Here is a 13,032-nt window from a genome sequence, read left to right as displayed (position 1 = left end):
TCAGTGGGTCTCTACTGGTGGTCTGCTGAAAACAACACCTGAGAGACACCAGGACCAATTGCTGGCATACTCACAGCTAAGATGGGGCCGAGAGCAGTGCTAACAGTGTAATCAGAGTTCACACAACAGGTGAAAGGTGACACAACAGAGCACACCCACAGGTGAACATTTCCAGAGGAGGAATACTCAGTATCTTCTCTCCCAGTGGGAGTGCTTCAATCCCACCTACCTCACACTGCTGATCAGAAACACAGCTATGAAACAGATCTGGGGGCCTCTACTCCAACAACTAGGGAGCAGACACCGCCCCTGACAGGGCAGTGACAACCACAGAGCAAAAGGGAGGCCCTGCTCAATATCCAGTGCAGGCTCTGGTCACCACAACATCAGTCACACCTTCTATCAAGGGGATAATGGCAGCATAAACTGAGGAAAGAAGTAGCAGACTTCTATACTAAAAACAGTCCTTGCACGAAAAAATATTAAACCCACACAGGCTACACAGGGACATTCTCACATAAAAATAGCCCTCCAAGAGTGTCTGATGGCCTGGCATTGGGGGTAAGAGCCCCCAGAGCATTTAGCCTTGATGGTCAGTGGGGCTTTAGTGTAGGAGCCCCACAGGGCTGGGGGAAACAAAGACTCCACTCTTGGAGGGCACACACAAGGTCTCATGTGCACTGGGACCCAGCACAAAGCTGTACCTCTATAAGAACCTGGGCTAGACCTACCTAGGGGTTTTGGAGGGTCGCCCAGGGAGGCAAGGGTCAGCTGTAGCTCACTGTGGGGGCACGTACACTGGTAGTAGAGGCCCCCAGGAATATTGATCAGCCTGAGCTCTCCTGGAGTCCCCAGTTCAGCACCAAGACCTGGCCCCACCCTACAACCTGCAGACTCCAAGTGCTGGAAAGCCTCAGGCCATACAACCAATAAGATAGGAACACAGCCCCACCCAGCAACAGGCAGGCTGCCTAAAGTCGTGCTGAGCTCATAGCCACCTCAAAACACACTCCTTGACATGGTCCCACTCACCAGAGGGGAAAGACCCAGCTCCACCCACCAGAGGGCAGGCACCAGTACCTCCCACCAGGATGCCTAAACAAGCCTCTGGACCAACCTCACCCACCAGGGGGCAGACACAAGAAGCAAGAAGAACTACAATCCTGCAGCCTGTGGAAAGGAAACCACAAACACAGAAAGTTAGACAAAATGAGACAACGGAGAAGTATGTTGCAGACAGTGGAACAAGAAAAAAACCACAAGAACAACTAAATGAAGAGGAGATAGGCAATCTATCTGAAAAAGAATTCAGAGTAATGATAGTAAAGACAATTCAAAATCTCAGATAAAGAATGGAGGCACAGACCAAGAAGATACAAGAAATGCTTAACAAATACATAGAAGATTTAAAGAAAAAACAAACAGAGATGAACAACACAATAACTGAAATGAAGAATGCACTAGAAGGAATCAATAGCAGAATAACTGAGACAGAACATATAAGTGACATGGAAGAAAGAACGGTGGAAACCACTGCCACAGAACAGAATAAAGAGAAAAGAATGAAAAGAAATGAGGACAGTCTCAGGGACTTCTGGGACAACATTAAACACACCAACATGAATCCAGGAGAATGGTTACCACTGGTGGTGGGTGGGGTGGGGTGGAGGGAGTGTTGAGGATTGGATTGAGAACGGAGATAAAAAAATAATGACAATAACGGTATAATAATGTCTAATACTTGTATAGTGGTTATATTTGTCACTGCTCTAAGTGCTTTTTGTACTTTAGCTCATTTAATCCTCACAAATCAATAGGTAGTTACTAGTACTTTCTGCATTCTACAAAGAAGGAGACCAAGTTATACTTCCTAACCATTGTACCAAATATTTCCTAAATTAAAAAAAAAAATAAACAAATGAAACCATGGATAAAACATTGTCAATATTTAATATCTTAAAGTAGAAAAATAGCAACATGTTTGCTTTTGCTTTTGTTTTATTTAATTTGGAAATTTGGAGGTAAATTCCAGGAGAAACAAGGGAACTTGAACTTATAGGGGTCCCAGGAGAAGAAGAGAAAGGAAAAGAGCCTGAGAAAATATTTGAAGAGATTATAGCCAAAAAATTCCCTAACATGGGAGAGGAAATTGTCACCCAAGTCCAGGAAGCACAGAGAGTCTCACACAGGATAAACCCAAGGAGGAACACACTGAGACACATATTAATCAAACTCACAAAAATTAAATACAAAGAAAAATTATTAAAAGCAACAAAGGAAAAGCAACATACAAGGGAATCCCCATAAAGTTATTGGCTGATTTTTCAGCAGAAACTACAGGCCGGAAGGGAGTGGCATGATATATCTAAAGTGATGAAAGGGAAAAACCTACAACCAAGAATACTCTACCCAGCAAGGTTCTCATTCAGATTTGAAGGAGAAATCGAAAGCTTTACAAACAAGCAAAAGCTAAGAGAATTCAGCACCACCAAACCAGCCTTACAACAAATGCTAAAGGAACTTCTCTAAGCAAGAGGGAAAAAAAGGAGGCCACAACTAGAAACAAGAAAATCACAAATGGGAAAGCTCATGAGTAAAGGCAAACATAAAGTAATAGTAGGGGATTATCATATACATATATGATATCAAAACAAGCAACCATGTAAAGAGGAGAGTACAAATGCAGGAAATGGGAAATGCATTTGAAATTAAGAGACCAGCAACTCAAAACAGCCTTGTACATATACAGACTGCTATATCAAAACTTCATGGGAACTGCAAACCATAAAACAACAATAGATACCCACACAAAAAGAAAAAGCAACCCAAACACAACACTAAAGATGGTCATCAAATCACAAGAGAAGAGAACAAAAGAAGACCAACAAAACAAAAATCCAAAACAATTGAGAAAATGGCAATAGGAACATACATACTGATAATTACCTTAAATATAAATGGATTAAATGCTCTAACCAAAAGACATAGATTGGCTGAGTGGATACAAAAACAAGACCCATATATATGCTATCTACAAGAGACCCACTTCAGACCTAGGAACACATACAGACTGAAAGTGAGGGGATAGAAAAAGATATTCGTTGCAAATGAAAATCAAAAGAAAGCTGGAGTAGCAATACTCATATCAGAAAAAATAGACTTTAAAATAGAGACTGTTACAAGAGACAAGGAAGGACACTACATAAAGATCACTGGATCAAAAAAAAAAAAAAAAGATCATTGGATCAATCCAAGAAGAAAATATAACAATTGTAAATATATTTGCACCCAACATAGGAGTACCTCAATATATAAGGCAAATGCTAACAGCCATAAACGGGGAAATGGACAGCGACACAATAATAGCAGGGAAATTTAACACCCCACTTACACCAATGGACAGATCATCCAGACAGAAAATCAGTAAGGAAACACAAGCCTTAAATAACACATTAGACCAGATGGACTTAATTGCTATTTATAGAGCATTCCATCTGAAAGCAGCAGAATACACATTCTTCTCAAGTGCACATGGAATATTCTCCAGGATAGTTCACATCTTGGGCCACAAAGCAAGCCTCAGTAAATTTAAGAAAATTGAAATCATATAGGCATCTTTTCCAACCAAAATGCTATGAGATGAGAAATAAATTATAAGAAAAATCTGTAAAAAACACAAACACATGGAGGCTAAACAGTATGCTACTAAACAATCAATGGATCACTGAAGAAATCAAAGAGGAAACCAAAAAATACCTAGAGGCAATTGAAAATGAAAACACGACAATCCAAAACCTGTGGGGCACAGCAAAAGCAGTTCTAAGATGGGCGTTTATAGAAATGCAATCTTACCTCAGGAAACAAGAAAAATCCCAAATAAACAGTCTAACCTTATACCTAACGTAACTAGAGAAAGAAGAACAAACAAAACCTAAAGTTAGTAGAAGGAAAGAAATCATAAAGGTCAAAGCATAAATAGATTAAATAGAGATGGAGAAAACAATAGAAAAGATCAATGAAACTACAAGCTGGTTCTTTGAAACGATAAACAAAATTGATAAACCTTTAGCTAGACTCATAAGGAAATAAAGGGAGAGAGCTCAAATCAATAAAATTAGAAATGAAAAAGGAGAAGTTACAACTGATACCATAGAAATACAAGGATTATAAGAGACTACTACAAGCAGCTATACACCAATAAAATGGACAACCTAGAAGAAATGGACAAATTCTTAGAAAGGTACAAGCTTCCAAGATTGAACCAAAAAGAAATAGAAAATATGAACTGACAAATCACATGTACTAAAATCAAAACTGTGACTTTAAAATTTCCAACAAACAAAAGTCCAGGACCAGATTGCTTCACAGGCGAATTCCCTCAAACATTTAGAGAAGAATTAATACCTATCCTCCTGATACTCCAAAAAATTTCAGAGGAAGGAACACTCCCAAGCTCATTCTATGAGCTTCAGAAACCACCCAGATACCAAAACCAGACAAAGATACCACAAAAGAAGAAAATTACAGGCCAACATCACTGATGAACATAAATGCAAAAATCCTCAAAAAAATACAGGCAACCTGAATCCAACAACAAATTAAAAGGATCATGTACCATGATCAAGTGGGATTTATCTCAGGGATGCAAGTATTCTTCAATATAGGCAAATCAAACAATTAGATACACCACATTAACAAAGAATAAAAACCATATGATCATCTCAATAGGTGCAGAAAATCTTTTGACAAAATTCAAAACCCATTTATGATAAAAACTATCCAGAAAGCTGGCACAGAGGGAATGTACCTCAACATAATAAAGGCCACATACAACAAACTCACAGCTCACATCATTCTCAGTGGTGAAAACTAAAACCATTTCCTCTAAGATCAGGAATAAGACAAAGATGTCCACTCTCACCACTTTTATTCAACATAGTTTTGGAGGTTCTAGCCACAGCAATCAGAAAAGAAAAAGAAATAAAAGGAGTCCAAACTGGAAAAGAAGAAGTAAAACTATCACTGTTTGCAGATGACATGACACTATACATAGAAAATCCTACAGACACTACCAGAAAACTACTAGAGCTCATCAATGAATTTGGTAAAGTTGCAGGATACAAAGTTAATACACAGAAATCTGCTGCATTTCTATACACTAACAACAAAAGATCAGAAATAGAAATTAAGGAAACAATCCCATTTACCATCGCATCAAAAAGAATAAAATAGCTAGGAATAAACCTACCTAAGGAGGCAAAAAACCTGTACTCTGAAAGCTCTGAGACACTGATAAAACAAATGAAAGATGACACAAATAGATGAAGAGATACACCATGTTCTTGGATGGGAAGAATCAATATTGTCAAAATAACTATCTTATCCAAAGCACTCTACAGATTCAATGCAATCTCTATCAAATTACCAATGACTTTTTTCACAGAATTAGAACAAAAATTTTACAATTTGTATGGAAACACAAAAGACCCCGAATAGCCCATGCAAACTTGAGAAAGAAAAACGGAGCTGAAGGAATCAGGCTCCCTGACTTCAGACTATACTACAAATCTACAGTAATCAAAACAGTTTGTTACTGGCACAGAAACAGAAATATGGATTAATGGAACACTATAGAAACTCCAGAGATAAACCCATGCACCTATGGTCAACTAATCTATGACAAAGGAGGCAAGAATATACAATGGAGAAAAGACAGCCTCTTTAATAAGTAGTGCTGGGAAAACTGAACAGCTACATGTAAAAGAATGAAATTAGAACACTCCCTAACACCATAAACAAAAATAAGCTCAAAATGTATTAAAGACCTAAATGTAAGGCCAGATACTATAAAACTCTTAGGGGAAAACATAGGCAGAACATTCTCTGACATAAATTGCAGGAATATCTTTTTTGATCCACCTCCTACAGTACGGAAAATAAAAACAAAAATAAACAAATGGGACCTAATGAAACTTCAAAGCTTTTGCACAGCAAAGGAAACCGTAAACAAGGCGAAAAGACAACCCTCAGAATGGGAGAAAATATTTGCAAATGAAGCAACCGACAAGGGATTAATCTCCCAAATATACAAACAGCTCATGCAGTTCAATATCAAAAAAACCAAACAACCCAATCAAAAGATGTGTGGAAGACCTAAATAGACATTTCTCCAAAGAAGACATACAGATGGCCAAGAGGCACATGAAAAGATGCTCAACATCACTAATCATTCGAGAAATTCAAATCAAAACTACAAAGAGGTATCACCTCACACCGGTGAGAATAGCCATCATCAAAAAATCTACAAACAGTAAGTGCTGAAGAGGGTGTGGAGAAAAGGGAACCCTCCTACACTGTTGGTTGTAATGTAAATTGGTACAAACATTATGGAGAACAGTATGGAGGTTCCTTAATAACTAAAGATAGAGCTACCATATGATCCAGCAATCCCACTCCTGGGCATATATCTGGAGAATATACTTGAAAAGTACACATGCTACTTTGAAAAGATACATGCTAAAGCAACTATACTCCAACAAAAATTAATTTTAAAAATATAAAATAAGATACATGCACCCCAATGTTCATTGCAGTACTATTTATGATAGCCAAGACATGGAAGCAACCTAAATGTCCATCGACAGATGAATGGATAAAGAAAATGCGATATATAACTAAGCCATAAAAAAATAAAAAGAATGAAATAATGCCATTTGCTGCAACATGGATGGACCTAGAGATTGTCATATTGAGTGAAGTAAGTCAGACAGACAAAGACAAATATCATATGATATTGCCTATATGTGGAATCTAAAAAAAAATGGTACAAATGAACTTATTTACAAACAGAAATAGAGTCACAGATGTAGAAAACAAACTTATGGGCTGAGGTGGCGGCGGCTGAGATGACCCCGGTGGCGGTGGCGACGGTGGCTCTGGAGGTCGCAGTCCCGGTCCTGGTTTCGGCCCCAGCCCCAGCATGGTGACGCTCGCTGAGCTGCTGGTGCCCCTGGCCGCCATCCTGGCCATGGCCTCGGACTACTTCGTCAGCACTGACGCGCATGCGGAGGAGTGCTTCTTCGAGTGGGTCACCTCGGGCACCAAGATGGGCCTCATCTTCGAGGTGGCTGAGGGCGTCTTCCTGGACATCGACGTGGAGAGTACAGGGCCTGATAATAAAGGAATTTATAAAGGAGACTGGGAGTCCAGTGGGAAATACACATTTGCTGCTCACATGGATGGAACATGTAAGTTTTGTTTTAGCAAAAGGATGTCCAACATGACTCCAAAAATAGTGATGTTCACCATTGATATTGAGGAGGCCCCCAAAGGACAAGACATGGAAACAGAAGCTCACCAGAACAAGCTAGAAGAAATGATTAATGAGCTCACAGTGGCGATGACAGCTGTAAAGCATGAACAGGAATACATGGAAGTTCGGGAGAGAATACACAGAGCAGTCAATGACAGCACAAACAGCAGAGTGGTCCTTTGATCCTTCTTTGAAGCTCTTGTTCTAGTTGCCATGACATTGGGACAGATCTACTACCTGAAGAGATTGTGTGTGTGTGTGTGTGTGTGTTTTCTTCTTTAATCTGTTAATGTGGTGAATCACATTATTTTTAGAGTTAAAATAATCTGTATTCTGGAAAAGGCCAACATGGTTATCATATATTATTACCATTTTTATGTATTGCTAGTTTGTGTGTCCTAATATATTTTTTTAATTTTTGAATTTAATTTATTTTTTTATACAGCAGGTTCTTATTAGTCATCAATTTTATACACATCAGTGTATACATGCCAATCCCAATCGCCTAATTCAGCACACCACCATCCCCACCCCACCGCGGCTTTCCCCCTTTAGTGTCCATACGTTTGTTCTCTACATCTGTGTCTCAATTTCTGCCCTGCAAACCAGTTCATCTGTACCATTTTTCTAGGTTCCACATACATGTGTTTATATACGATATTTGTTTTTCTCTTTCTGACTTACTTCACTCTGTATGACAGTCTCTAGATCCATCCACATCTCAACAAATGACCCAATTTTGTTCCTTTTTATGGCTGAGTAATATTCCATTGTATATATGTACCACATCTTCTTTATCCATTCGTCTGTCAATGGGCATTTAGGTTGTTTCCATGACCTGGCTATTGTAAATAGTGCTGCAATGAACATTGGGGTGCATGTGTCTTTTTGAATTATGGTTTTCTCTGGGTATATGCCCAGTAGTGGGATTGCTGGATCATACAGTCATTCTATTTTTAGTTTTTTAAGGAACTTCCATATTGTTCTCCATAGTGGTTGTATCAATTTACATTCCCACCAACAGTGCAAGAGGGTTCCCTTTTCTCCACCCTCTCCAACATTTGTTGTTTGTAGATTTTCTGATGATGCCCATTCTAACTGGTGTGAGGTGATACCTCATTGTAGTTTCGATTTACATTTCTCTAATAATTAGTGATGTTGAGCAGCTTTTCATGTGCTTCTTGGCTATCTGTATGTCTTCTTTGGAGAAATGTCTATTTAGGTCTTCTGCCCATTTTTGGATTGGGGTGTTTGTTTCTTTAATATTGAGCTGCATGAGCGGTTTATATATTTTGGAGATTAATCCTTGTCCATTGATTTGTTTGCAAATATTTTCTCCCATTCTGAGGGTTGTCTTTTCGTCTTGTTTGTGGTTTCCTTTGCTGTGCAAAAGCTTTGAAGTTTCATTAGGTCCCATTTGTTTATTTTTGTGTTTATTTCCATTACTCTAGGAGGTGGATCAAAAAAGATGTTGCTGTGATTTATGTCAAAGAGTGTTCTTCCTATGTTTTCCTCTAAGAGTTTTATAGTGTCCGGTCTTACATTTAGGTCTCGAATCCATTTTGACTTTATTTCTGTGTATGGTGTTAGGGAGTGTTCTAATTTCATTCTTTTACATGTAGCTGTCCAGTTTTCCCAGCACTACTTATTGAAGAGACTGTCTTTTCTCCATTGTCTATCCTTGCCTCCTTTGTCATAGATTAGTTGACCATAGGTGCGTGGGTTTATCTCTGGGCTTTCTATCTTGTTCCATTGATCTATGTTTCTGTTTTTGTGCCAGTACCATATTCTCTTGATTACTGTAGCTTTGTAGCATAGTCTGAAGTCAGGGAGTCTGATTCTTCCAGCTCCGTTTATTTCCCTCAAGACTGCTTTTGCTATTCGGGGTCTTTTGTGTCTCCATACAAATTTTAAGATTTTTTGTTCTAGTTCTGTAAAAAATGCCATTGGTAATTTGATAGGGATTGCATTGAATCTGTAGATTACTTTGGGTAGTATACTCATTTTCACAATACTGATTCTTCCAATCCAAGAACGTGGTATATCTCTCCATCTGTTGGTATCATCTTTAATTTCTTTCATCAGTGTCTTATAGTTTTCTGCATACAGGTCTTTTGTCTCCCTAGGTAGGTTTATTCCTAGGTATTTTATTCTTTTTGTTGCAATGGTAAATGGGAGTGTTTCCTTAATTTCTCTTTCAGATTGTTCATCATTAGTGTATAGGAATGCAAGAGATTTCTGTGCATTAATTTTGTATCCTGCAACTTTACCAAATTCATTGATTAGCTCTAGTAGTTTTCTGGTGGCATCTTTAGGATTCTCTAGGTATAGTATCATGTCATTTGCAAACAGTGACAGTTTTAGTTCTTCTTTTCCAATTTGTAATCCTTCTATTTCTTTTTCTTCTCTGACTGCCATGGCTAGGACTTCCAAAACTATGTGGAATAATAGTGGTGAGAGTGGACATCCTTGTCTTGTTCCTGATCTTAGAGGAAATTCTTTCAGTTTTTCACCAATGAGAATGATGTTTGCTGTGGGTTTGTCGTATATGGCCTTTATTATGTTGAGGTAGGTTCCCTCTCTGCCCACTTTCTGGAGAGTTTTTATCATAAATGGGTGTTGACTTTGATCAAAAGCTTTTCCTGAATCTATTGAGATGATCATATGGTTTTTCTTCTTCTGTTTATTAATATGGTGTATCACATTGATTGATTTGCATATATTGAAGAATCCTTGCATCCCTGGGATAAATCCCACTTGACCATGGTATATGATCCTTTTAATGTGTTGTTGGATTCTGTTTGCTAGTATTTTGTTGAGGATTTTTGCATCTATATTCATCAGTGATATTGGTCTCTAATTTTCTTTTCTTGTAGTATCTTTGTCTGGTTTTGGTATCAGGGTGATGTTGGCCTCATAGAATGAGTTTGGGAGTGTTCCTTCCTCTGTAATTTTTTGGAAGAGTTTGAGAAGAATGGGTGTTAGCTCTTCTCTAAATGTTTGATAGAATTCACCTGTGAGGCCATCTGGTCCTGGACTTTTGTTTGTTGGGAGATTTTTAATCACAGTTTCAATTTCATTACTTGTGATTGGTCTGTTTATATCTTCTATTTCTTCCTGGTTCAGTGTGGGAAGGTTATACCTTTCTAAGAATTTGTCCATTTCTTCCAGGTTGTCCATTTTATTGGCATAGAGTTGCTTGTAGTAGTCTCTTAGGATGCTTTGTATTTCTGTGGTGTCTGTTGTAACTTCTCCGTTTTCATTTCTAATTTTATTGATTTGAGTCCTCACCCTCTTTTTGTTGATGAGTCTGGCTAATGGTTTATCAATTTTGTTTATCTTCTCAACGAACCAGCTTTTAGTTTTATTGATCTTTGCTGTTGTTTTCTTTGTTTCTATTTCATTTATTTCTGCTCAGATCTTTATGATTTCTTTCCTTCTACTAACTTTGGGTTTTGTTTGTTCCTCTTTCTCTACTTCCTTTAGGTGTAAGGTTAGATTGTTTATTTGCGATTTTTCTTGTTTCTTGAGGTAGGCTTGTATAGCTATAAACTTCCCTCTTAGAACTGCTTTTGCTGCATCCTATAGGTTTTGGATCATTGTGTTTTCATTGTCATTTGTCTCTAGGTATTTTTTGATTTCCTCTTTGATTTCTTCAGTGATCTCTTGGTCATTTAGTAACGTATAGTTTAGCCTCCATGTGTTGGTGTTTTTTACGTTTTTTTCCCTGTAATTCATTTCTAGTCTCATAGCGTTGTGGAGTCCCTGCCTCCCCCAGTCCCGTCAAAGTCCTGCAATCAAATCCCAGCAGCCTTCAAAGTCTGATTCTCTAGGAATTCCTCCTCCCATTGCTGGACCCCCAGGTTGGGAAGCCTGATGTGGCACTCAGAACCTTCACTCCAGTGGGTGGACTTCTGTGGTACAGGTGTTCTCCAGTCTGTGAGTCACCCACCCAGCAGTTATGGGACTCGACCCTACTGTGATTGCGCTCCTCCCACCATCCCACTGCAGCCTCTCCTCTGTCTTTGGATGTGGGGCATCTTCCCTGGTGAGCTCCAGTGTCCGCCTGTCGATGATCGTCCAACAGCCAGTTGTGATTCTGGTGCTCTCACAAGAGGGAGTGAGAGCAAGTCCTTCCACTCCTGAAGAGATTTTTTTGAAGTCAGGAGGGTTGTTTAAAAAGGCTTTTCCTGATGATCCCAAACTCATAATTCACTGTTTACCAAACATCTTGGTCGTAATAATGTCATTAGTTTCTGTGTTTTTATTTTCTAAACTGTACATTCACAGCTTATGTTTCTTTGTGATTAATAGATATTGGGGAGAAACATTTTTTAGGAAAGTTACAGTGAAATTTGACATGTGATTAGCATGATTTCATATTTGAATTCTTCCTCCATTATACAGGTCCTTCCAGAACTCAAGCACTGTTTAAGTGGAATATAGGTGCATAGTCCTTATTATATCTTCTTTCCTTTGTTTTTATAATCAAATGCAGTTTTTTCAGGATTGTACTTTACTGATAGTACTTTACTAAAAATGACTGCATTCTTGGGATCCCTTATCCTGCAGTTCAAGTCATTAAAGATTCATTTTGTTGAGTCCTTATCAGAAACAACAATCTGAATCTTGACATTTTCTATCCAGCCTAATGGCAGAGCTCTGTGACTAGAGTATGCTACCAGGTTGGTACTTTTATACTTTGTCTATCTTGCTTTTGCTTTAAAGATAAGACTTAAACCAACAACCTTTTTCCCCTTTAAAGTTTTACTTTGAACCTTAGAACTCAATCACCTCCACTTAAAATTGCTGACACAAGCAGCTAATAACCAGTTTTGGGTTTCTGCCTAACCTTGTAAGAAGTCCCTATTAAACCCAGTTCTCTGGGTGTTGCAGTGAATGGTAGTTCTTTTTCTTTCTGTGTGGCACATCCACTTTCTCTACTCTTAGCACGGAGGAGGTATGCGTTCACATAATTGGAAAAATCTGGATTTCTGATGCCAAAGGGTTAAAAGCCTCTTGGATTTCTTTGCAGTGATATACAGCCACTATTTTATTTTTGATCAGTGGCATTTTGGCCACTGTTTAATTAGCGTACTGAACATTACTGTCAGTACTAGGGTGTTTGTTTTTGTTTTTCTTGGGTCTTTCTTTTGTGGCACATGTGAATTTTGTTTCGTATAAAACAAAATGATTTTCTCTTGGCCTCTGATGATGGGTTAAAATTAAAGGAGCATCTAGTTTTAGTGTGGGGATGATCCAGGATTATGTTGTGACTGATGTATATTAGTTACTTGTACATTTTCTTTGGATCTTTGCAAGGGGGAAACTACAGGTAATGAGTTTAATATAATTAATTTAAATTTGTTACAGGTTTTCATGTTCAGGATAAACAATTTTTCAACCTTGGGTGAAAATACTTGCAACAGTTTGAGGTGACTGCGTTTTACCTTAGGACAACTGTTGCATGCCAATTTGTGTGTGTGTGTGTGAAAACACTTCAAAATTGAGTTAAAAGATGTAAATTTAAAATTGGTTGTGTATCTAATGTGTCCCAGGTCCAGTAAATAAACAATTCTTTTGAAAAACAAAACAAAAACTTATGGTTACCGGGGGGAAGGGGAGGATGGATAAATTGGGAGATTGGGATTGACATATACACACTACTATTTATAAAATAGATAACTAATAAAGACCTATTGTATAGCACAGGTAACACT

The 13,032-nt window shown here is 38.2% G+C and overlaps 1 protein-coding gene and 1 pseudogene across 1 annotated transcript in view; one reads left to right on the top strand and one right to left on the bottom strand.

The window, feature by feature from the left end:
- Window positions 1–6,981, bottom strand: part of GRM6 (glutamate metabotropic receptor 6) — a 48,570-nt gene extending 41,589 nt beyond the window's left edge. Inside the window, exons 1-2 of the mRNA XM_068534929.1 lie at window positions 6,879–6,981; window positions 732–887 (exon numbers count right to left, since the gene is read on the bottom strand). Coding sequence (XP_068391030.1) covers window positions 732–887; window positions 6,879–6,981 — 259 coding nt within the window. The remainder of the gene's footprint in view (window positions 1–731; window positions 888–6,878) is intronic.
- Window positions 6,980–7,549, top strand: LOC137758673 (transmembrane emp24 domain-containing protein 2 pseudogene; annotated as a pseudogene).
- Window positions 7,550–13,032: the final 5,483 nt, after the last annotated feature.

This window comes from Eschrichtius robustus, chromosome 2 (genome assembly GCF_028021215.1).
Source record: "Eschrichtius robustus isolate mEscRob2 chromosome 2, mEscRob2.pri, whole genome shotgun sequence".
Classification (NCBI taxonomy): domain Eukaryota; kingdom Metazoa; phylum Chordata; class Mammalia; order Artiodactyla; family Eschrichtiidae; genus Eschrichtius; species Eschrichtius robustus.
Note: the sequence above shows the minus strand (reverse complement) of the source record. Positions and strands in the feature narration are given on the sequence as shown.